The sequence below is a fragment of the Acomys russatus genome, chromosome 14, assembly GCF_903995435.1.
Source record: "Acomys russatus chromosome 14, mAcoRus1.1, whole genome shotgun sequence".
Lineage (NCBI taxonomy): Eukaryota > Metazoa > Chordata > Mammalia > Rodentia > Muridae > Acomys > Acomys russatus.
Window position 1 is genome coordinate 34,178,342 of NC_067150.1, and position 26,637 is coordinate 34,204,978.

Below are 26,637 nucleotides of genomic sequence, written 5' to 3' on the forward strand. Positions count from 1 at the left end.
CAGCCCTACCCCCTGGTGACTAAGCATGCAAGTATATAAACCTATGGGAGCTTTCTTACTCAACACACCAAAGATGACACAACTGCACCTGGTTTTCACATGGGTCTGGGGTGATCTGAACTCAGGTCCTTAGGCTTGCATACCAAGCACTGTATCACTGAGTCATTTTGACAGCTCTCTGGAGGCTTTTGCAACTATGCTGAACTGGGATTACACTATGCAATGTATACGTGTAATGAAGTGTTACATGGTACCACATGAGTACATAAAAAATTCACGGTTTCATGTTAAAAATAAATAAATGAGTAAAAACAATTCTTCACTAGGCATTTACACCGAGTTAATTACTTTTACTTTCACATACAAATTTGACTGCAGCCAGATGCTCACCTTTTAGTGACAATCACTCATTAGTCAGGTGACCTTATCCCATGGGGGAAAAAGACTCTAGATCCTTATGGAGTATAAATGAGAACAAATTAGCCACATTTTTGCTCAAAGATAACCATCAATCAGAGAAAATTCACAAGCCAGTAAACACCCATTATTTAACCTTAATCTCATCACATTGGTACTATTATTTTGAAGGCAGCATCTCTGCATAGTTTATATGGGGCTCTGGTGGCAGACTCTCCCTGGCAGATGCTAGCACCCTGTTACAGCTGTGCTCACTGCACACACACTCTTCCCAGCTCCCTTCTGCCTCAGCCAAGGCAAGAATGTTCTCTCACAAGTTGAGTTTCTGGTAGTTTCTAAGCGCAGGGCTTCACACACAGAATGTACTCAGTAAATATTTGTGGAATAAATGCATAAACTGTCAGGTCTGCGTAGTGCAAGTTGTTTATGCCAGAACTCATTTTTTTTTTCACTCAGTTTGGCCCCATTATAAATTAGTTCTGAGCAGCTGTGTGGCGTACTGAAGCCTCCAAGGTAGGGCTAGAGAAAGGAGGAAGTCTGGACTGGCCTGGGAGATGGTCAGGTATGGTTCTCCACAGAAACAGAAATGATGGACGATATAGGTATATACATATTTATGTATTTCTATAGCTTTATTATATCATATCATCTATAAATCATGTTTCTCTGTCTGTCTGTCTGTCTGTCTGCCTGCCTGCCTATCTGCCTACATATCATCTACTTCTCAGTTTCCTGTATATCTATGTGGTGGTCTGAATAGGAATGCCCCGATAGTGCTTGGCCATTAGGAGTGGCACTACTTGACAGGGATTAGAAGATGTGGCCTTGCTGCTGGAGGAAGCGTGCTACTGCAGGTGGGCTTTGGGGCTTCAGAAGCCCAGGCCAGGTCCAGTGCCTTGTTCTGTTCCTGCTGCTTGCTGATCTGGCTGTAGAACGTTCCGTTCCCTCCCTAGCACCATGTCTGCCTGTGTGCCACTATGCTTCCTGCCATGATGATAATGGACAAAAGAGTAAGCCAGCCCCAATTAAATATTTCCCTTTATAAAGTTGCCCTGGTCATGGTGTCTCTTCACAGCAATAGAGCTTTGAGTAAATAAGCTATCTGTCTGTCTGTCTGTCTATCTATCTATCTATCTATCTATCTATCCATCCATCCATCTATCTATCATGTATGTGTGTGAATGTATCTATCTACCTATTATCTATCTATCTATCTATCTATCTATCTATCTATCTATCTATCTATCTATCATCTATCTATCCACCTACCTATCTACCCATCCATTCACCTGCCTGTCTATCATATTTAGATTGATTTTACGGGATTAGCTCATGTGACTACAGGCGTTTGTAAGTCCAAAATCTCAACAGGCTAGAGTCTTAGGCGGAGCTCTGGTCTGGTCTGGTCTGGGCCAGGGCTCCTTCTTTAGAAAGCCTCTTTTGCTTCTATAGCAGTAAACTATTTGAGCACAGCCCACTCAGAACCTTGTGGTGGGCTTATGTCCCTTTCAAAATAGTGTTGAGGGCTTAACTTCCACAGCTTGTATATGTCACTCTGCAACCTCATTTGAAAAGAGAGTCCTTGCCAATGTTATGGAGGGGTGAGGTGAAATCCCCATCACAATGATGAGCGTCCTTATAAAAGGGGGACTTTGGACAGAGACATATGGGGGAAGGCTGAATGGATTCAAAGGCAAAGGTTGGAAGGAGGCATCTCTATGCCGAAGAGTTCTAGGCAACTCATTACAGATGTCATCACACCTCCGAGATACCTTCCTAAAAGCCACCTGGACTAATGGTGGGCCACACATCTGGAGACGCTGTAGCCTTGCAAGCTGACACACAACACTTAACGTCCCAGGAAGTATTTCAGGGGAGTAACACAGCCACAGACTTGTGAGGGACCTGACAGTAAATATTTGGTTGACAATCTCATTTGGACTATCCAGACGGTGGGTGACTAAGGTGTAGCAACTGCTTCAAGTTGCAATTTGGTACTGTGGTGTCCTGTGCTGAGCAGCCCAGGTCTGAGTACCGGAGGCTGGAAACACCCACGGTTGGGTGCCTCCAGCCAAAGGGCTCTGCCTCGAGGTCATCAGGCTACCATCAGGGTTCTAGTTTCCTCAGGATTGACAAGTCAAGGCCACAGCCCGATTGGGTTTTTACCACTGGCCAGTGCAGTGTAGAGAAAGATGTATGTCTCCATTTCTTCTGGAAGCTGGAGACATGGGGCTTGCTGGAAGTCAAGATCCCCGTCCTGGGGTCAGATGCCTGGATTCCAACCCTTTTCTTGAGATAGCCACAAGTGTGAGCTTGTTCTCCTGCTCTGTAAGATGGGTTTTAGTATCCACTCACTTTCCCTTAGAGGACCCAGTGGGGGAGGGTGAGTACACCCTGCAGGAAGTTACTGAAGACTGCGCAGGTGAGAGTGTTTGCTGGCTACATAAAACTCACACCTTGTTCTTTGGCTTTTTTTTTTTTTTTTTTTCCCAAGACAGGGTTTCTCTGCAGCTTTGGCCATCCTGGACTTGCTTTGTAGACCAGGCTGGCCTCGAACTCACAGAGATCCATCTGCCTCTGCCTCCTCAAGTGCTGGGATTATAGGAATGTGCCACTGGGCCCAGTGTTCTTTGGCTTATTAACATGTGATAAGCATGTGTCCTTGACCTACTTTTAAGACTGATCACACTCGTGTCCTTGTTTTTAAAATAAGCACAGTACAACTGTGTTAGTTTCCTGGGATGGCCAGGACAGAGTCCACACCTGGGAGGCTTACAATAACAGAAATGTGTCATCGCCCCGTTACTGAGGAGAGAAGGCCCATTGATGTGACAGAGAGCCTGGCTCTCTCTGAAGGCCCGAGCTGAGGGCTCTCATCTCTCCTAAACTGTCTGGTTGCTGGTGATTGCTGATGCTTGTTGGCATGGAAGTATCTCACTGTAGCTTCTGGGCTGGATTCCACGAGGCCTACTCCCCTGTGCACCTATGACTAAATCCTTCATCCCTTTAAACATTTTGTCTTCAAGACAAGATCTTACTTAGGAAGTTTGACTGGCCTGGAATTTGCTAGTTTAGAGAGGAGTGGGCTTAAACTCACAGAGCTCTCTGCTTCTCTACTGCTGGGATTAAGACATGTCCCACCTCATCCAGTCAAATCCTCCTCTTTTTCAAGGATGCTGGCTTGCCACTGGGTAAGGACCTGTAGGAGTCCAGCATGGCTCTGCCTCACCTCTTTAGAACCCATTGGCAAGAACTTTATTTCCCTGTGAAGTCGTGTGCCTGGATCTTGGGAATTCAGATGTCAACATGTACTTTGAAGAGGACACAGTTCAGCACTAACCCAGAGTCCACATCATAGCTACCCACAATTGTCTGGGACAAGGGAGGATATGGGCTCAGAGGATCATAGCCTCCTGGCTCCACAAGGCACAGCTGGGATGACATCCTCACTGCCTCTGTCTCTGTCTGTGGAGCTTAACAGTTGGCTCTTATTTCTTCTGGATGCTCTGGCCACTTTTCCCAGCCAGGGAGCCCAGGAGAGAACAGTGCTTCTCTGATAAGTCAAGCTCTGCAACCCAGTGACTTCTGTCCTGTAGAAACCAAGCCACAGCTCCAAATGCTGGCCTTCCTCGATTCCCAGGGGCATTCAGATTTACACATAGGAGGGATATGACCGCTGGCAAATTGTTGTTTCTCCTCCAAAGCAGCATCTTTGCAAACCGGGCTGGAGCTGCAAAGGTGCACAGGGTCTCCTCTCCCAAGAGCCAGACTTGGAGGGCTCTGGATGTCTCTCCTGCTAGACTTTATCTTAACTCTTCCTAACATTGGAAAGGACTCTGTTTCCAAGGATGGCTGCGTGTGTAGGTACTGGAGCGTAGGCTTGCAGCATGTATTTTAAAGGGACACAATTCATCGCCAAACTAGAATCTACCTCACAGTGTCGGGGACACAGAGGTACTCAATAAATGAGAGCCACTGTCATCTTGCCTCATGGTGTCAGGTTACATCCTGGAGAACGTGTGACAGTTAAATTATGGCCCCTGAAAGTGACTAGAATACAGGGAGATCTATATGACAGCTGTACACCTAGAGGTGGTTTAGATGAAGGAGGGGAGGAAGAATCTTCTGGTTTAAAATGGAAGCAAGGAAGTTTCCATTACTGGCTGGTCACAGAGTGATGGCCCATTTGATTGATGGCACACAGCCAGGGTGACTCTTTGCCACTCTTTTCACTAGGCAAGACACCCAGATGCCATGCCCATCCTTGGCTTACTACTGTTGTGTTCCTATGTATGTATTGTGATGCTTTTCATAGCCCGGAAAAAAAAAAACTTTAATAAAAGCAAACAAACAAGGAAGGTAGAGGCCTCGTTTTAGCAGGTCTGGCTCTCTGCTTTCATTCACCAGCACTGAGAAGCAAAGCCCACAGCCTCACACTCTTCCAATGCCCAGAACGACCAGAGTGGACACTGGAGGCAGAGGAGCCCTGAGCATGCTGGCCGACTTATCTAAGCTTTGGTCCCTATCTCCTGGAAAAGCCTGAGTGAGGCCAGTCACTGGCACACTATATACCAAGTGGCATTCTTGGCCATTCCTATTTAGAGACAGCAGCCATCTTTGCTGGAAAGCTCCCAAGTGCGACTTTTCCATCTCTTCTGTTTGTAAGTTTCTGCAGCTGATGGAGGAAAAAAATAGCCCAGTGCATTTGCATTTAAGCCTTGAAATCTAAATATTTCTGTGAGTCATTCATTATTACCATATAACTCGGTGTTTGCATGCAAATAACTTTAATGGCATAAATGCTTATAAAATAAGTCTCTTACCATATGAACTCTGTAAAGAATGCTAATCCCCAGCGTCATGAATGGCTTGGAGAAATCAATCACTTTCTCACGTTCGGCTGTGATGGTGAGGCCTGCCACAGCCAGATCGGCTTTCTGAAAGGACACAGAGAGAGAGAGAGAGAGAGAGAGAGAGAGAGAGAGAGAGAGAGAGACTATCACAGCAGGTAGGACACAGGGGACCAGCAACCATAGGCTGTCCCTGCTGAGAAGCTGTTACTCTAGTCAGGCTGCTGATCTCTAACCCATCACTCTCAGAAGGACCCATGTTGAAACTGGCCCTCACGCCTACTTACTGTTAGACCCCTCTGAATACACAGGTAATATACAAGCAGGAGGAACACAACCAGACTGTTTACAAATGTTCCAAACGTTCCAGCAGAGGACACCATCTGGGCAAGCTTCCTCAATATTCTTCTCTGTCAAAAATTCTTCCTCGGATACAATTTAAATCCATCCTGTTGAAAAGAAGCCCTTTCCTGTTGTTTACAAGCCAATACGTGGGGCTGTGAGAAAGCTCGGAGCCAGGACTCAGTTCTAGCCCATACTCTGCCTAAATAAAGAACCGACCAAGCTTAGTTACTGTGCTTGCCTAGGGTTCCATAGCCTCATCCACAAACCAAGATGCACAGTGAAGAGAGTGCTCTGTTCCTCACAGCAATTCTCTAACACTAAGCTCAAAATGTAGCCTGTGGGGTCACCTGTCTGTATCACCCGTTGGACCGATTAAAAGACAAGCTCTGGAGGTCATATTTAGGATTCTGGATTCTGGATTCATAGCAATAGATTCTAACCTATATTTTAACACTTAAGATAGAATAGTTAAGAGCCATGTTTATCACCTAGGCAACATATTTCATCAAAAAAAGGGGGTCCTGAGTGAGTTCGGGTATACAAAGTACACATGTATGCGTGCACAGATTTGATGACTGCCAAACCATTGCAAAGAAAGTAGAAGACTGTCATGCTTTGGGTGTGACTATCCGCCATGGGCTCCTTTGTCTGAACTTATGGCCTTTAATGGTCACAGGAGGTTGCAGAACCTTTTGGAACCTTTGGGGCCTAGCTAGAAGACAAGGCCTGAATGGTAGAGCTCATGGGTTATACTCTATCAGCCTGGAACATTCTCTCTCTCTCTTTCTCTCACTTTCTGACCCACAGAAAGCCATGCTTCAACAATCCTGCCACCACGGACAGAGGCCCCTGCTGCTGTGCCTTCTTCGCTATGATGGATCGTTTCCTTTGAACTGTGAGGCAAAATGCACCTCTCCTCTTTAAGTTGTTGTCAGGCTTTTGGTCTCAGCAATGGATGGTACCTAATGTGGAGACTCGGGCTCAGGAAGTACAAATCTATCGAGTTTCGCTTTGAACATCTTTATGCCTATCTTCCATCCTCAATTCATGCCCCGGCACAGGTTAGCAAACTTAGATCCTAATCAAGTACAGGCATCCTTCAAAGACACTGGCGTGCAGATGAAAGAGGATTTTAATAAAGAAGGAAATGTGAGTGGCTCGTTCTGTATTTCTGTGAAAGTGTTGACGACTGCCGCCAAGTGAATCAGCCCTCGGGTTGTGACAGAGTAGGGTTTGATTAGCAGATTGTCAGCATCGTCATTTGGGGGACTCTTCCGAGGCTTTCTTGGGCCTTTCAGAACCTCGGCCTCTCAGTGGCAGTGGTACTGACTGGAGTTTAGCTTACGAGCTGAATGCAGAGCAACAAAGGCAGCCTCAGAGGCCTGCAGGTGCAATGCTATGTCTGTGGGTGCGGGTGTGCCCTACAATAGCAGCATAGTCTTGCGTGAGAGAGACCTGAGGAGGGAGGAGCAAGAGTTAAAGTAATTGGAATAAAGAACTGAAGTAAACATTGAGACAACAAGGGGCGAGGGAGATGGCTCAGCTAACAAAATGCTTGCTTGTTTGATTCCCGGTGCACACACTTGCAATCTCAGTGCACCTGGAGGCACGCCCTGGTATGTCCCTGGGGCTTGTTGGCTGGCCAGCTTAGCCTAATTTGGTGAGCTCCAGACTAATTAGAGACCCAGCCTCAAATTGGCAAGGTAAACAATTCTTGAGGAATGACACTTGAGGTTGACCTCTACTCCCATCCCCCTACATACTCAGGAAGGTTAAGATGGGGACAGGGTACATGTCTCGGTGGGTAAGAGTGCTTGATGGGAAAGTGCATGGAGCTGGGTTCATATCATTAGCATCTACATAAAAAGCCAGGCATGCCTTTAAGCCTAGCATTGATGGGGGTGGAGACAGAAGGATCCCAGGAGCTCACCGGGCCAAAACAGCAAGCTTCCAGTTCAGTGAGAGACCCTTCCTCAGGTCAGTAAGGGGAGAAGAATACAAGAAGATACCACCAATGACTCTGTCACATGCAGCTGCATACTCATGAATGCACCACATACACATGCATACACACACACACACACACACACACACACACACAAACATGCCACACTAATTAAACATTTTTTAAAAAAAGATTAAGACAACAAAACAGGCAAGGGCACACACACAGCATCTGTTCATTTCTCTGGTGATTTCTCTTTTCAGAACTCCAAATCAATTAACCAAAGTAAATCATGATGACCCTAGATTTCTTTTTATTCCCTCTCCACACTCAGCTTTCCTCTAAAAGGGGCAAACTTCAGATAACAATTTGGAAATCATTTTGCAAGTTTATTCATGTTGGCCAACAAAGACATTATGAGTGCCAGAACAATCCATACGTCCATATGGACAGAGGGCTGGAAATGGCCTACATCCGTCGTCCCCCACCTGTGTAGGAGGGGACAGCATGCCCCCAGCACATACAGGCCGTTTCTTCTCCAAATTGGACCACACATAGAACACTGCGTTCAGCTGCCAAGGTTGATTCTGTGCTTCTCACCCCATCTCTCTTTCCTTTCTCCCTAGGCTGGACTAGCTTGGGGGCAGGGAAACAGAAGAAGCAGCAGCTACAAGAAACCGGCAAGAGGTTTGGTGGTGGCTGTTTTTCACATTTAATTGACTCAGTATAGAAGAGTAATTATCTACCTTGGCTTCAGCGCACCCTGGGGTGCCAGCCACAATCACGTGGGATCAGATTATTCCAAAAGATGTGTGTTCATTTTCTTTTACCTTAGTTAAAAAGACATTATGCTATAAAGCAGCCTTCAGATGAGGAGATAATGTGCCATGAAGACACACTAACAAGCAAGGGGGTTGGGACTGCACGAATGCCACAGTGGCTAAGGCTGGAGGCTGAGGGGAACACTGGCACGTAGAAGCCTGTCTGAGGCCTTGTCATGGGGTGAGAGGCTGTGTTCTCCATGAGAGAGAGAAGCGGATGGGAAATCGGACCTAGCATCCAGATAGGTCAGGAAGGAAACTGTGGAGTTTAGGCCTGACCCAGGTATCCTGGGAAAGCAGACCAGGCCAAGAGTCAGGCTGAAATCAGAGACAGGAAAAGAGAACACACATCCACCATGTGGTTGGGGCAACACACACACAAGGGTGTTTAAATGTATCCCTCGTGAGCATCAGGCCTCACTCCTTTGCTTAGTTTTGATTGAAAGAGTTCTTTGAAGGCCTTTGTACCTTGCCTCTGAGGGATGCCCCACTTTTATCTCCTGGACATTGATGGAATTTACAAGGCTGGGCCAGGCTAGAGGTGGCCTGGAGGTGACTTCCAAAACACACCCCCTCCCCTTTGCCTCGTTGTAGGTTAACGGGGTCACGCAGCAGCCACGTTGCTATCAAAGCCCATAGGCTGGTCCAGTCTCTCTGGGGATCTGAGCCTGGGCTGGGAGGAAGAGCATGCTTACAGTAGAGCTCCTGTCCGCACGTGTTGCCTGAACCCACTGTCTAGGCTAGGAGGACTTCCCTGAGAATGATGGGGACACCTATCAGCAGCCACAAAACCTGGCCACGACAAGGGGACAAAGCAGGTACAGTTACCCTGGCTTCCATTTTAAAACAGTCACTGCCTCACTTTGTGCAAAAATGCTCTTGCTTGCGCCCAGCAGGGTCTCCTAGGGCTACGCTTTGCCTCCTCCACATATGGTTTTCCCTGACCCACGGATGAGGGATTATCAGTGGGCTGTGGTCAGTGGGCTGCAATCCCCTAGCTCTCAATGGTGACTCACTCATGTTCTCCAGACAAACTCTCTGGCTCTGAAATGGTTCAATGGCTGTCTATGGAGACAATGTGAGAATCAAGAGAGGGGGTTATGTAGAGCGACCCTAGAGGCTTTACAGACTGTAGGGCAGTCCTGTATTGTGTCAATGTGGGCTGGCTGACAGCCTTCAGGGTGGGGCAAACCTGTCTGGACTCAGGCACTCTCTTGCTGTGTGACCTTGGACAAGTCATTTCACTCCTTTTGGCCTCAGCATGCTCATCTATCAAGTGGGGGTAATAACAGAACCCATTTTCTACAGTAGTGGGGAAGGTCAGTGAGAGGGCATTGGTAGGTTATGAGTCTGGTCCACTTCTGTTGTTGGGGTGACAGAGGTGCTGCGGATGATGCTCACTTCATGATAGAGATAATCTCAAAAGGCCTTCTGGAAACACATCTGAGGCTATAGTGAGTGAGTGGCAGGGATGCTAATAGGCCCCTGGCTACTCAGCCTCTCAGGTCTTTCCCTAGTGGCCTTGAGATTCTCTGGGGAAACACATGCCAGTTGGAAAGCAGGCATTCTCCAGATCCTTCTTCGACCTCTTGAGGAGAGTAGACTGTGTCCCGCCCCCAGCACCTTGCAAATTCTCTCAGCTGCACTGTGCTGGCACTGACCAGCTTCTCCAACTTTCTTCCTTCTGACCTTTTTTCACAAGTCTGAGCTTCTGCCCCAGGAAGCCATTTGCCCATGCACCTCAGTCAATGCCCCATGCCTCACTGTGCCCAACCTGTGCCTGCTGCCCATTCGGATACCCACCCTCTCCTCTTTCTGAGTGGCCCTTTCCTTAACTCTAACTGCGTCACTGAACTCCAGAAGGCTCTGGGAGGAAGTGCTGCTCAGAATAAGATGGTGCTGAGCCTCCCAGAAGCCCTCATTCAGGGCGGATTGCCTCTGAAGAGCACAGAAAACGTAATTCAGGGCAAGCTGAGGCTGTGGATAGGGACTGGCATTCTTCGTGACATCCAGACCCCTTCGGCTCTGAGGCCACCCCTCTCTTCCCTCTGCTTAGTCCTGCAACCATAAGCCTGTGTCACTGGCACCACACTAAACAGGGTTGGAGTTCATCTCTGTGACTTCAGAAGACCTCTTAGCTTTCCTGTGCCCACTTCTCACTATAACAGGAGATAACAGCGGCTGATTTGGGGTCCTTACGAGGCTAAGTGAGATTGCACGTCCTGTGCATGAAGCACGGTGCTTAGCATAGAGTATAAACCTAACAAATGGCTATTAAGACCATCTTTCTAGAAAAATCCACCTTTGCACCATGATAATGAGACTCTTCTTTTTTCTAGACAAATCTCACTATGGATCACAAGCTGCCCTTGAACTCACAATCCGGCTGCATCAGCCTCCCAGGTGCTGGACTTATATGAGCCCACCTTTAAGTTCAAGGTTGTATGCTTTCTCTTAAGAAGTTTCCTGTGAGCTGGATGTGATGGGTGCACATTTTTAATCCCAGCACTCGGGAGGCAGAGGCAGGTGGACCTCTTTGAGTCCAAGGCCAGCCTGGGCTACACAGTGAGTTCCAGGTAAGCCAGAGCAACACAGAGAGACCCTGTATCCCCCCTAAAGAAGCCCAGAACAACAAGTTTCCTGTGATTCTTACCTCCATGGTCCATCCTGCCAGTTCAGCAGGTATCCACCCATTGTGGATACAGCAAGCACATCCTGTACTTATCCAGTTGCATAATCAACTTGTGAATCTCCAGCCATCAACCCCACCCACTCCTCAGGACCAACCATCCAGAGTTTCCCCTCTCCATACAACATTTCCTGGCCATCGTTTCAGGAACAAGTCTTCCTGCCTTTCAGTCACTGCCTGGAGAGGGCAAACCGCTACAGTGTGCCTCTGCTAGAACAGTGTCTGGGCCCATTTCAGCTCCGCTGCCGACATGTGGGGTGACCTTAATGTCTCTGTGTCTCCATTTCTTCCCTGAGGAAGTGGGAGCAATGACAATTCCTCCATTTATGCCCTTCCAGGAAGTGGGACGCCCTTGCAGAGTGCCAGTGTGGCCCACAGTATCTCCAACTATTGTTCCTGCGACGGTGTTGACACTCGCGTGTCTTGCCTTCCCATTATTACACGTCCTTGAAGCAGGCGTTAGCCTTTTAAAAACAGAACGTGCACAGCGCAGTCTCACCCTTCATACTCTTTTACAGACAAGGAAGCTAAAGCCCAGATTTGTTTGCAATTTGCTCAAGCCCACGCAGCTAAAGAAAACTAGCCTCAGACCCAAGTGTTCAAAGATGGGGGACTGTTTTCTTACTGTTCCTGGTGAGTGTCTGCAAGTGGACACAGAATCAGTCCCTAAGAACAACTAGGATAATTCAGGGGCAGGTGGGCACCCCCTGAACACAGTCTATGCTCAAGCCTTTTCTTACCGACAGCGGAACCTGGCTGATTTCTGGCAAATGGCTGCTATGGGAGGGCCTTTTACTCTTTTCAGGAGGCTGGAATGCAGGATTCTGGCCACACAACTCCTGGTTCTTCAGGCCAAGGGACTTGAAGGCCCAGTTTCCCCACTAGAGGGCACACTTCCCCTCCCGACTCACGAGCCCCTGAACACCCAAGACAGCATTAGCAGGGAGCCCAGGCCCACACTGGCTCAAGCAATTATCAGCAGGGTGCTAATTACACTTCTGGAAGGGACAGAGTAGGCAGGTCTGGGCTGAGAAGAGGGCCAGCCACAGGACCAGCTCTGTGGTTAAGTTGCTCCCCAAGGCTCTCCATGCCAAGTGCTCTGCCGCTCATCTCCACCCATTCTGTCTTTCAGTAGACTCATCTGCTGCAAGCCTTTCTCCCACCACCCCCATCTATGCAGATGCCCAGGGAACTGGGATCTCAGAGCAAGGAGGTAAGAACTCTGAAGGAGTCAGGGACTCGTGCCCACTGCTGGCTCTCATGTGCCTGGGGAAGTCATCACTTAGACTCCATAACAACACACATCTGCCGTCCTCCTCCTTACACCATCCCACTGGATGCCCACGCCACATACCAAGGGTGCTTAGGGAGAATGCCAAGCAGTCACATGGTGCCTGTAAAATGTCTGGTGTCCCTGCCCACTGTATAGATAGGGAGCTCATCCCTTGGCTGTTCTTTTCTTTCAGAACCAATATATGAGTTGAAGGATAAGGGACTATAACGTAGCTGGGTTCAACTTTGGTCACTCGTATACATGCACACACGCGCACACACACACACACACACACACACACACACACACACACACACGCCACTGTATCCAGTTTGGTCACCTGTATACATACATACATACATACATACATACATACATACATACACACACACACACCACAGTGTCCAGTTTGCTCACCTGTACAGGTACTCTCTCTGCCCCGCCCCCCTCCTAATCCCAAATCTGTTCCTCCTCAACTTCCATTCATAGAAAGCCCCAGCCATTGGCAAGCCTCTTCTCTGGGCCTAGCCTGTCAGAGATGCTGGGGGAGGCAGGTGCCAGAAACTCATTAGCATGCGTTGGGGGAGGGGAGTGGCCATGTCATCCCCAGGACCAAGTCTTCCCTGGTGCTATTTCTCTAGGTGACAGTCTATTCACGGGGTTGGATGAATTCCTTTAGAGTTAAATTAAAATCCCCATGAAATATTTACTTGGCTGGGCTCAGGGCTCTGTCACTGGCCTGTGAGGACGGATTGAAAGAAAGATTGCGAGCTGTGGGGAGATAGGGCTAGCTCATCATCTGAGGGTGAAGCCACAGGGAACAGGGGGCTGAGCTGGGTGAGGAGGCTAAGAAGACAGTGTTTCCCAACAGGGTTCTATTCACTGTGCTCCTTCCAGTTCTTTGTGGTCAGATAGACGACGTATCTTGGAACCAAAGTTCTGCCATCACACAGTGCTGCCCTCAGCCTCAGACTAGATGTCTGTTTCCTCTGAGCCCCACCTCCCCTGTATGTGTGTGTGTGTGTGTGTGTGTGTGTGTGTGCATGTCTGTCTGTCTGTCTGTCTGTCTGTCTGTGTGTGTCTGTCTGTCTCTCATATATTATGTACATGTGTGTATGTGCAATTATGTATGTGACTGCAGGCATATGAGTGGCATGCTAAGTGTATGGAGGTCAGAGGACAACCTTGGAGGCCAGTCTTTGCCTAATTCTGAGATGGGGGTCCCTGGGGTGGTTAGTTTTTGCCAAGGTGATCTAAGCCTAGACAAACCTGGGTAAAGGGGACATCAGTTGAGAAGCCACCTCCCTCAGATAGACATCAGATAGGGCATTTTCCTGATTTAATGATATAGGAGGGTCCAGCCCACTGTGGGTGGTATCATCCCTCAGCAGGTGGGGCTGGGCTGTTGATGAAAGTTGGCCGATCACAAGCCAGGCAGTGAGGCAGTAAGCGTTCCTTCGTGGTCTTTGCTTCAGTTCCTGCCTCTAGGTTTCTGCTTCGAGTTCCTGCTCTAATTTCCCTCCATGCTGGGTTGTAACCTGGGAGTTACAAGTGGGAAGAATCCCTTACCTCTTCGAGTTGCTTTTTTGTCACGGTGATAACAACAACAACAAAGCAACAGGAAGTTGATTAGAATGTGTTTGCTGCCATGTGTGCCAGGCTAGCTGGCTTTCAAGCTTCTCGAGTTTTCCTGTCTCTGTCTCCCACTCACTGTAGGAACACTAGAACTACAGACGCACTCTACCATGCCAACTGTGCCTGAGTTTTAGGGGGTCGAACTCAGGTCCTCCCGCTTGCATGGCGAACACTTCAGCACTCTGAGGCATCTCTCAGGCCTTGTCTGGATGCCCAGGTAATGGGCCACCCCGGGCCACCTGCAGCCCTCCAGGACTCACTCTTCTGCTTCTTGTTCTTTATGTGAGGACTATGATCTAAAATTGTCTTGCTAGTGTACCTACCTGCTGATCATGAAGAAGAAGAGGTCCAGGGGGCAAGGGACCCTTACCTGTCATCTACAATCTTGGCCATGGCTATGGCAGTGCCTGTCCTATGGTCAGCCCTCAGTAAGCACTTGCTGAATGGATGTGATCAGGGAACAAAGGAGTAGATACCTGAAAGAGGAGCCCAAATCCTGAGTCTCTCACCTCAGATCTCAGTGAGGGCAACTTAAGCCTACAGTGTACTGCTCTGGATAGAAGCGTGTACTGGCTCTGGATAGAAGCTCTTGGTTCTAGATACTGGTCATGTAATTATATACCAACTACTTGGAATCTCTGTGCCTCAGTTTCTCTGTGTGGGGAACAGAAGCAGTGATAATATATATTTCATTAATATATTGTGAAGTTTAAACCAATGAATGCATAGAAAGTAGCCAAGGCAGTGCCTGGAATAGATAGATATGCCATGGAGGGGAGAGAGCTACTATTGCTTGTTTGTAGTGTTAACTTTAATTTCATTTATTAATCTGCTTGCTTTAGAAAATTCTATGTAGATTTTGAAGAGTGAAAAGAAATCTCATGATTGGAAAGTCAGTATGTATTATATACACTGCACATTGTCTACGTCACAATGGTATGGAAAGGAAGCAGCATCCAGTGTTTGGGTCTCAGTGGTGGGAACTTCCTTACATCACTACCATGGCCTCTGTTACCACACCTGGTTTTCTGAAGAATGACCCCAATTCCCTCAGCTCATGGAAGAAATATAGAAGTCTCTTTAAGTTTTTAGGATAACACAGTTGTTTCTTCTTACTTTTTCTTTCTCCCTTCATTTCTTCTTTTCTTCCCTCCTTTCTTCCTTTCTTTTTTCCTTCCTTTCTTTTTTCTTTCCTTCCTTTGTCCCTTCCTTCCTTCTTTCCTCCCTCCCTCCCTTCCTTCTTTCTTTCCTTCTTTCCTTCCTTCCTTTTTTCTTCCTTCCTTTGTTTTCTTTCCAGACAAGCTCTTATGAAACCCAACCTAGCTCCAAACTCAGTATGTAGCTAAGGATGACTTTAAATTCGGATCCTCCTGCCTCCACCTCCCACATACCAGGATTCCAGTGTGTAGCACCACACTCTATTTACACGGAGTTTGAGAAAGAACTCAGAGACTCCTGCATGCTAGGCAAGCACTCTGCCACCTGAGCCCAACACACCTAAATGCCAGTTACTGATGTCATGTCTAGTCCACATGCAGATGTTATGTCTAACAAGGCTTTGTGTTTAGAGACACTAAAATCCCATCTGTGGGCACCCCCTTTTATGCTGATGTCCCAGCCCTGTTGGTTAGGCTATGGGAGGCAATGGCAGTGGTTGGGGGTGTGGCTGGAGAGACTGACATGGGGCAAGGCTCACTGGTCTCATCAGTGCTCAGTACTGATAAGGGCCTTTCCTAGACTAACTGTGTGTGCCCCTTCCTGCTACCCTGTTACAGGATCCAAGCCTGTTCAGGGACTGAGCAAAGCATGCCCACGCAAGCTCCTGCAGGCGGCCTATGGTGCTCTGGGGTTTGACAGGATGGCCGCTCATGGCAACATAGTTTACTTCCTTCCTCCTTGTCAGGCCTGTAATTAGGAGTGCTGAGATTCACAGGCTTGTTATTAGGCTGTTTTCATTCGGTGAAATAAAGTATTACCAACTGCTATTAGCACCACAGAGACCTCTCTGAGGCCCCTCCAAAGACTGTGGGGGGACCCCTAGGAGCCCTTCATTTCTTCCAATGGCTCCCTGAGCAGCTCTGCTTCAGAGACAGGCTCAGGAGGGAGCGACTGGCATGGCCAGTCTGTTCCACAAGTGGAGAGTGTCCCCATGCTCACTTCAAGCTGGCCCTTGCATGAACAGGCACTGTGGAAGGCAGCAGACCTCTCCCAAGCCCCACCTACCCCACGCCTACTCTTTGGAGGAAGAGCACCAAGACACTGTGGTAAACCCTTGCCTCTCTTTCTGGATAAGCAAGTGGGTTTGGTTGCCTTTGGAGAGATGCCTCACCTTGTTAACAAAAAACACCCTCTGCAGAGCTGCCATTCTCGGGTTGTATTTGAGCCCTGTGACTGTCTCCACACTCATTGGTAACCTACCCAGGGTGAAGGAGACGGAGGCTTCCCATGCATAGCCATGTGGTGATATGACATTGGGGCAATGCCGCCTTTGAGGAGGAGGATGTAGAGAGCAAAAGCAGAAGGAAAGGGTGAAGATCTGAAAAGGGGACCTTTGATAGGCGTGTCCCCTTGTCATAATTCCTCAAGCTGATTCATAGCTTATACTCCTTTCTGTAAGCCTAAATCAGCAACATTTTAAAGATTTACTTATTTTTTGTGTGAATGTCTCTGTGTGCATGCGCACGTACATATGCAGGCACACACACCGGTGCACATGTGCAGAGACCAGAGAAGAGCATTGACTGTCGTTTACTACTACATTCTGCCCTATTCCTTTAAGGCACAGTCTGACTCTCTCTAAGCATGGGAAGCCAACAGGACCCAATGATCCTTATGTATCTGGCCTACTTAAAGATGGCCTCATAGGTATTTATGGGACACCCTGTTTGTTTTGGGGGTGCAGATATCTGAGTTCTGGTCTTCATTATTGGGGCAGTAGTCACTCTTAACTGCTGAGCCAACTCTCCAGCCCCAATTAAAAAAAATTAACAGGCTTGGCCAAGTAAAACAGAGACAAATGTGACATGGACCACTGTTGGCTTTATAAGGAAAAAGCTAGTGTGATGAATGAGGATTGTGGGGGTGCCCCTAATTGTGCCACACCCTCCCCTATTGACTTCATGTGAGTGGGGAAAGGAAAATTCAGGTATGGTGTGTTTCTGCCCAACATCCGAGTTACCCTCTAAAGCAAGAAGAGGCGCAGTGAACAACTGGGATCTTAACTGGGTTTGGGTTTGCAGCCGCATGGAGACAGTCCAGATGCTGTGTCTAGTCTAAACAACTGAACAGACTGTGCAGAGCCCGGAGCAGCCAGCTCTGTGTGCTCTGAGCATCCAGGAAAGCCTGCAGGGGAGAAGGGGCCTGGCTTCTCCCAGAGGAGCTACATTCACCACCTCCCCAGGAGCCCTTGCTGGAGTAGTCTCAGAGCCAGAGGAGAAGAGGCAGATGACTCTCACAGCACCTCACGAGAACGACTCCCTAGGTTCACCTGGCAATGGGTCAGAGAGCTACCAGGGTCCCTGGGGTGGGGCACTCAGCCCCACTGAGCATGGTTTCCTGCGAGTAACTCATAAATGGTAAAAATTACTTCCTACTAGGGTTGATGTGAGGACCAAAGGATGGAAGGGACAAGGCCCAGCACAGATAAGTGTTCAATAAACTTCACTGTTCTTATTCAGATGTGGGTTTCAATTCTGAAAGCCCGCTTCCTTCCTCTGCCCATTCCTGTGAGTGCCAGAGGATATGGCCTCCTGCTTGGGCTACTCCTGTGGGGTTTTTCAAAGATCAAGGCCTTCTTCTTTATTTCCCCCTACCCTCTGACCCTGTTTTATCATTGACCCAGACTGACCCAATGTGCACACATACCCACTGTTCCTGCTGACCACATGCACCCTTGGTCTTGCTCTCCCACCTGTACCCTTGCTGGTGGTCACATTCCACTGACATCTGGGACACAGCAGGTTGCTCAGTATGCCTTGTGGATTTGAGTAGAAACTTGCCTAGCAGAAGCCACTAGCACTTTCCCTAGCAGTTCAGATTCATTGACCCGACCACATGCTGCCCTCTCAAGGGACCTAGCCTTCTTTGTTGTTGTTGTTTAGTTTATTTATTTTTTCCTGCCTGGATAACAAATGTGTGTGTAGGTGGAGTATGGCTTATCATGAAACTGGGGACCACTGTGAAGGCTCTGAAAGGAGAGAGACAATCCCTGGTCCTGAGGGGCCTGGGATGGCTGCTTGTATAGGTGCTAACACTGCCATGGGTGCCACCAATCCAAGTCTCACTGCATGTTGGTGTCCGTGTGTGTGTGTGTGTGTGTGTGTGTGTGTGTGTGTGTGTGTGTGCGCGCGCGCGCGCGCGCGCGCATGTGATATCAGGTGTTTCTGACAAGCACAGGACAGCAAGAAAAATCATGTGTGGATCAGACTCCTGAACACATCATGATTCTGTCGGGAACCTGTAAGCCAGCAAGAGCAAGCCATGGCAAAAAGCAAGCAGAGCACCAGCTTGGCAAGGACAGGGGAGAGGGCACATTTGGGATTCACAGGGACATGAGGGATGGATGAACAGGAGCTGCCTGCTGGACAGGGCAGGGAGCCACCAGAGCAGGTTTAATGGCGGAGGTCCCTCCCACTGGGCAAGGGAAACCTGGTGTATTTGAGCAGCTCTAACAGCTGTCAGTTAGAACTGAGCCACAGGGGGCTGGCCTCGAAGGTTTTATGTCTGCCTCTGGTCCTGGCCCAAGCTCTCTGCTTCCTCTCCTGCTGCTATGGAGCCAGCCCATAATCCCTTCCCTACCACAACGAACTAAAGTAAATGTTCTTCCATGCTGCAAGGTATTTTGTCACAGTACTGGGGAAAGTAATGAATGCACTGACTTATCCAAGTTCCCATGGCTCCTAACTGAAGAAGACGACTGGTGGCCAGCAGAGAGGGGCGTGGCGTAAGGGGGAGGTGAACACAGTCTTCCCATCTCACCACCACCTCTGGACGATGGCTTGGGAATAGAACTGGAGCCCAGTGTTGCTGGCTTGCGGACCTTCCTTGCCCACCTCACTGGCTTACTCTTATTACAGCACCTACTCTTCAGAGTTGCATCTACAGTATCTTTTAGTGTATACCATGATGGTCCCCTTTGCCATCCAAATGAGAGAGCGGGGGTAAGCCTAGAGTCTTCACTCAACGGCACCTTTCCTGCTCTCAACCCATTTGATAACTAAGCATAGTTCATTCTAACTGTGAAATGCCTCCATTGAGTCTTCTGGTTTTTTTTTTTTTTCCAAACCCATCTATCCAATAGACCAGTCTTGGACACCAGGGGTTCTCAAGCTGACCTAGACTGGGAACCAGCAGTTCTCCAGCTAAAGTGTGCGTCAGTCACAATCATTCCAGGGACCTGTTAACTTATAGGCTGATGACCTCTGTCCAAGTCTCTCATTCAGAAAGTCTGGATAAGGCAGGAGAATTTAGATGTCCAGCAAGGACAAGATGGCCTTGATGCTTCTGATACATGGGCCACAGTTTGAGACCCTCTGCCTTAGAGTTTTTTCCTACACCAAGTCCTGTCAATCCTTAACTTAACAAGCTCAAATGCCTCTCCGCTACCTTCAGGGCACAGTCCTATCTCCTCGTTGTGATCTACAGGGATCTTATCAGGCTTCGTCTTCAGTACCACCCCAAGCTATTGATGTCCCTTCAACCCATAATGGGGACACTCTGCACTCTTTATGGACCTTAAATATGTCCTGCATGCAAGCCCTGCTGACTTAGCTCTGCTTGCAACTCAATTCCCTCGTTGCTTGGCAAACTCTTGGGTCCATCAAGACCCAAGGTGTCAATAACTCCCCTTGGAAGCATCCTAATGTGTGAGAATGAGTGTGGACATTGGCGTCAGTGAGACAAGGCTTTGAATTCGAGACCAATCACTCTGTCAGCTGTGCGACTTGTGACTGTCTGGTAAGCTGAAATTAACCTCAGCTTCTTTGTTGTAAATATGAATAATAATGTTTATATTGTAATATTGTTGTGTAGAGAGGAAATGATTCATAAAGAATACCCGCAGGTACTAGGTGTTCAATAAACAATAGCTATGATTTTCATTAGCTCTGCTCTAAAGTCTTGCCTGGCTCCTACAGCTTAATGACTTCCTTTCTTTTCTGCTGTCATAAATTTGGTACATGATCCCACTTTGCATATATCTCACGGCATGGCTTCATGTTATATACTGGGCCCCATTCCCCATGGAGTCAAGGCAGTAATATGAATATTAAAAAGTGGACTTTTCCAGCAGACTTTTGGGCATCAGGCTTCATAAGCTTCAGGTATTTTTATTGGTGGAAAATCTACTATGGATGGATAAAACTCCACACCAGAGCAGGTAATAGATGAGCCTAGGGCATTGGCTGGGTTGGGGACCATGTTCACTCCTTGGACAACATACAACCTGTACCGCTCTACTTCAAGGTCCTATATGTACAGAATGGGAGCTCTGTAAAATTCAGCCTGAAGCCACAACCAAGACAGGGTCAACACATCTAGGGGAAGGTAATATTGATTGGCCAGGGATGAAAATGCAACCCAACAGGGGCCTTAGCTTCAGGAATTGCATTCTAGTTGGGAAAAGAAGAGTCCAAGGACCAGGGTTAGTAAGTAACCTCTGAGACAGGCCGAGGGAGCATCCAGAAGTGAAAATCCTGAAACTGGGTTGTGAATGAGAGTGTCCTTTGGGACTAAGGCAGAGGCTAAGTCCCTGTTTGATGAACTGAGCTCTCTCAAAAACGCATGTGACCTCAGACTTGACCTAGTACACAGGGGATTCTGTATTCAGGTGATGTACTCACCTTTGTCCTATGGATAGGGAACTGGGACCAGAGAATACTTAGAAGAGATCGGGATGCTACTGTCCCTACTGTTCACAGCTTCTTTCTTGCTCTTGCCCCGGATCAATCCCCTGCTGCCATCTCTTCTGTTTAGCTGCAAGTCGTCCCTTAGAAGGCTTTGGGTCCTTAATTAACACATTCTCATTTTCCTCTGCAGACCCCTTTCTCCCCTTAACAGCTGGCACTCAGTGGGAAAGGAAGAAATAATCCCAGTGAAGTGACTCTTCTGATACTTTCCCCAGGCTGCTTCCAGGCACCCCTGGGGTTTGGAGAAGTTCCCAGTCTGAAAGAGCTGATAGCTCTGAACCTAAGCGAAATGTACCCACTTCACATTTCTCCTACCGACACTTTCAGTGGGAAGTAAGCAATGCGGAGATCTAAAGACCTGCAGGCCAGACCCTGAGGCCCTTCCCTCCAACCTGCAGCTGCCTGCGCTGGGCTTCAATCTCTAGAGTCCCCAAAAATGGCCCCGCCCACTTTCCAGGAGACTGGGAATCAAGCTGTGTGTACTCTCAGGTGCCTTGACAATATCATTTTCAGACATGTCCAGTTTGGCCTTTTCTTGCAGGTATTTGCACCTGTGTGTATTTTGTTTGTGTTGACTATTTCACCCACTTCTGTTCCACCTCACCTGTAAGCTTCCAAAGACAGGACCCCCCCCCAACCTGTTCTACAAGACACCACCACAGTGAGAGATGCACATGCACGCTAGGTGTCAAATCAATCTGCTGACTGGTCCCCAGAAAGCTTTCTTGTCTGACCCTCGACCTGACAGCCGCATTGCTATAAACCTGCCAATGAGTGTTCTCCCTAGAATGCCAAAGAAGGACTTGCCCCATGACACCTGGCACCTTGTTTTGCTAACTTAGTGGTGCTTTGAATGTGCTGTATGTTCCAAGTCCATTATGTAAAGAGATCAGCATACATAGGGTGACCGTGCTTCCTCTCAAGGAGCTGCCAGAGCACAGTAGGACAGCTTTCTGTCCTTATTCTTTTATTCTGCTATGACACACTTCGGTCCTTCTATCCATCACTTACCCCTGAGGGAACAATGTATTGCAGCTGGGGTCTGCCCTGCTAACTGGAAAAGGAGCTAGAGTCTCTAGGCATTAGTCAGCCAGGGTTCCATTTCCTTGTCTGTAATGGTGTGTGTTGTGGAGGAGGGCAAGTGGGGGGCGGTGCTGCTCCTAATAGAACCATCCATGCTGTTTGTTTTCTCATTGCTGTGACAAAAATAAACTCCTGACAGAAGCAACTTAAGGGACAACAGTTTATTTTGACTCAGAGTTTCAGCAGAGTCCCTCATGGTTGGAAGGGTTAGTGGCAGAAATACAAGTCCATTGCTTTTTCCATTCAGGAATCATAAATAAGACCACAGCAAAGTCCAGTTATCACCTTCAAAGCCCCGCTCCTAACAATACACTTCCTCCAGTTAGACCTCACAACCCAAGGTCCTACAACCCCTCCCAGGACAGCACCACAAGCTGGGGGAGCAAGAGTTCAAACACATCAGCCTGCTGGGGGCACATTTTAAGTTCAAATCACAGTACCCCCACTTTCTAGATACAGGGCTACAGGCATAAGTGTCAGTCAAACGTCCCTCTCAGTCAGAGCCCTGAGAGATGCCTTGCTTGTGCTCCTAGACCAGCCTACTCTTTCCTCCCATCTAGCATGCAGATGCAGAGGATGTGGGCTCTCCACTCAGGTCATTCTCTGCCACAGCCATCTCTCATGTTCCTGTGGTGCAGTGGGAAGAATGTGGGACCGGGGACTGAGGAGGGGGCGGGCCTAAGCTCTGGCCACATGATGTATGGATGGATGTGGATTAATTACAGGACTTCCCAAGTCTCTATGTCCCCATTTGTGGAACAAGGTAATAATCCATCTCTCATAACCACATATGGATAAATGGAAGAGGGACCCTGGGACTCTTACCTGGCATTTGGCCTTGTCAAGGGATACAAGCTCCTTTTCCTTCCTCCTTTCCTGTTTTGTTGCTTAGAGTTGGGCTAGGAAGAGATGTAACTAAATGTCTGGGGCAGAGATGACTCTATGCTATTCTGTGACGATGTCAAGGGAAACCAGAGGAAGAAAACATTCTGAGAGCTCACGGACAGAATTCCACCATGTCCACTGGGGGCAAAGAGTGTTGCCAGGCCTCGTGGTCATGGCAGGCTGTGGCCCTGGCGGCCACACTGTGGCCTTCTGTAGAAGAAACCCTCACTACTCATTGTGGGACGGCTGAGAGAGCCCTGTGCATGTTGGCAGCAACAGTCACTCAGAAGAAAGCAAGAGGCCAAGCAGGCGCGAATGGCTTTTGTTGGCTTTTGGTCAAGCACACTGGAAAGGACTTGGATACCCCAAAACAGCCTCTAGAGAACTCAAATGAGACAATGCCGTTCAGGGAGGCCTGGATGGTGGAGGGAAAGGGAAGGCACTTGTGGCCCAAGATGCAGTTTATATCTCTGGCCCTTTAATTCCCCAGTCTGTGGATAATGAATCAACATTCATTACATAAGCAAAATGGACTTCCTTTTGTCCCAGGCGGTCGTGGCTTGCAAGCAGGGCCACATTTGGCACACACACACAGCACACACAACAAGGAAACACCGTAGAAAGGGCTTTCTGGGCCAGCAAGCCCCTTCATCTTCTCTTGAGAGGCAGGACAGCCTTAACTCATGCTTACAAATAGGCATGAAATGGAAGTGTCCCACATTTACTAAGTTCGAGATCTAAATGTTAGAATCCCCTTACTCTCTCCATCAGTCTTGGGCATCCTCAGCATTGCCTGGTTCCAGTTCATGCCATCTTCCTGAATCACCAGGCATTTGTCTAACGAAAGGATGTGTATGTGGTACCCACCCTTTCCCTTGCTCAGTAACCTCTGGACCAAAGTAAAGTCACCATTCGTCTCTGCATACAATAACTGAACATAGCTTACACAGCCAAACACAAGAATCCTGTCACAACTGGCTCTTGCATATATCCTGTTCCTCCACAGCTCTTCTTGTGTCTGATTATGGTTGTCCAGAGTCAAGAGTGTGGTACTAAATGAACCCCATCATCCATTACACCTAGAATGTCCTCTCTACAAAAATGATCCTCCTTGACTCCTCCAGGATCCATCTTCCCTTAGCTGAGAGGAGTACACTTCAAGACATCCATCAGATGCCAGAAACAGTACAGAATTCCGAGCTCTACAATGTTTTTTTTATCATCTTTACTAAGCATCTGCCAAATACTATTCTGTAACTTTTGCAGCTCGAAGTACAGGAACAAAACTAGCCCTCATTTTCTTTTTCTCCTTCACAGTCACACAGGCAGGGCATTCATTCTTACCATAGATCTTAGAAACACAGAATACAATATTTTTTTCCCTTATTAAAGCTGAGAGTCTTACCCACTCAACCTTGGGAAGTATGTTATAAAAGGGCTTATCTTTGACACATCTGAATTGCCAGTATCACTACTTTTGTGCTTTGGGGACATTATTAAGTACAATAAGGAGATAAAGGTAATTGGAACACCAGTATTGGCATATTTGACAGGCAGCTTGATAGCATAGATAACTGTGGGTGACTAAGGGGTGGGTAGCATATACAGTGTAGATACACCAGGCAAAAAGGTGATTCATCTTATCATGATATTTATAATGACACGCAGGTTAACATCTATGAAGAATTTATTTCTGGAATTTTGCATTTTTTTTTTTTTTATTTTCAGACCCATGGCTTACAATGGGTATTTGAAACCACAGCAAGGGGGTCTTAAAAGGAGCAGGGACCCTTCTACTCTCCTGAGCTGTCTTTGCTGTGGTGTGTCCTTCCCTGACTCACCCCTTCCCCCAGCTTATTCATACTCTGCCAGACCTATCGCTACCCATGTGAGTTTGCTTAACTTCCTTAGCTGTTTTGTGACATAGTTCCCTTATCTGGACATTTGTGGGGACTTAGTTAACACAGTCAAGCACTTCAGACAGCACCTGGTGGTTCTGGCGAGAAGGCTCAGTGGGTTGAATGTTTGCCATGCTATCCTCACTACTGAGAACCCAAGTAAAAAGTCAGAGGGTGGCATATAGGTCTATAGTGCTAGTGCACTCCTACAGGGAGGTGGGAAGTGGAAACAGGAACCACCTAAAAGCTCACAGGTAAGCAAGCTTTGGCTATGCAGCACGGAACAATATCCACACTTACTCAGTGTGTGCATGTGTTCATGTGTGTGTGTCTGTGTGAACTGTGGGTGTCATTTAGTGGTGGAGGGTGTGCTTAACAAGCATGAGGTTCACTCCCCAACATCATCAGAAACAAGTGGTGTGTTAGCCATCGTTATCCTATGACACCGTTCTAATAGCTATTATGAATATATCATATGTCACACTGTACAGTAATTCTTACTTTTCTCATCTAACTCTTTGAATAGATTCCAAGTCCTTTACAGGTAATCCTTCATATTTAAGCAGCTCTCGACAGAAAGTGGGCATTTTGATGAATGAGTGAAGTGTGGAGTTATAATTCAAGGCCACCTCTACCTGATTGTTGAGGGGAACCCTTCATGGGGATAGAAACATAAAAAGCCCCCTCCCCCACATCATGGCTGCCACATGGGGGTAAAGAACGGGTGGCACACTCATCTGGGGGCCCTAGATCAATTTCTCTCTGTTAAAGAATGCTGAGTACAATTCTGTGACCTATTTGCAGTTAAAAAAGTCTCTGGCTTCAAGGTGGAAAGTGATCTCAGGAGACTATTTGAATTTTCTTTCAGTTCAGCAAAATGTCTCTGGCCAATCTTCCCAGTGGATTGAGGCCACGGACAGTCACCTCTCTGGGTCTCTGGTAAAGTCCCTTCCCAGGAGGGGAGATGGAACGAGGCATTTCAGCTTCATTTACACTTAATTCGTCAAAATGTCATTGGCAAGAGCTATTTGATGTCCCAGGCTTATGAGCCTTGAATCTAAGCCTTGCAAAGCTCTTTTCTCTTTGAACCTAAATGTGCCTGCCATTCTGCCAACATGGGGCCGCATGCCAATGGGGTGCTTTGCTCTGAACCATGAAACTAGATGGGGGTGCTCCCTCTGATGAATGTGTCTACCTTTCCCCAAGATGGGCCTGAGGATGGCTGACTAGGGAAAAACAAATCCAAACCCAAAGGTCTCCAAACATCCACCCTCCCCTGCTCACACTCAGCCCCACCAGGGTGCTGGCCCTCTAGCCCTGCTTCTGCGAGTCCCTGTGTTTTCACTCCCTGTACACAACTGATGCTAGTGACACCTACATGAAAGGCATGCTGGGATGATTTTCACACATATACAGGAAGTGCTTGACTGCCCTTCTACAGTGGATATGCATGTGTCCGGCAACACCTTGTAAAAGGAAGTAATAGCAGGACAAGGGTCTAAGACCATCACCAGACCACCCTGTCTTTCCTCTCATTCAGTTGCACAGGTTACTGCTACATTCTTTTCTGTATAAGTCTTGAGATTCTGTAGTGAGTCCCAAGTCCCAAGGGTTTTCTTTGGTGTCACACCATCTCCCTTGCTGCTGAAGTTGTAGCTCTATTGGCCTAGCTTTTATGTCCAGGGCGATGTGGAAAACAGCCCTGTCTGTGGACACCTGACACCTCATCCCTTCAGACTGGTATACCAAAATGGCCTTAGAACATCTGGTCCAGTCCAGCTTCTTAATCCTTGAGTTTGTTCAGTCCCGACGAATCCCTGTCACCATTCCTGACCTCCCTCCTGAATGGTGACTCTTCAGCAGCTGCATTGCAGTGACTCAAAAAAATGCC

General features: G+C 47.8%; 1 protein-coding gene across 5 annotated transcripts in view; it reads right to left on the reverse strand.

Moving 5' to 3' along the window:
• Grik4 (glutamate ionotropic receptor kainate type subunit 4) overlaps positions 1-26,637 on the reverse strand; it is a 428,100-nt gene that overhangs the window by 38,855 nt on the left and 362,608 nt on the right. For all 5 annotated transcript variants that reach the window (XM_051156249.1, XM_051156245.1, XM_051156246.1 and 2 more), the window contains one exon: positions 5,241-5,354. In XM_051156249.1, the coding sequence (XP_051012206.1) occupies positions 5,241-5,354 (114 nt within the window). The remainder of the gene's footprint in view (positions 1-5,240; positions 5,355-26,637) is intronic.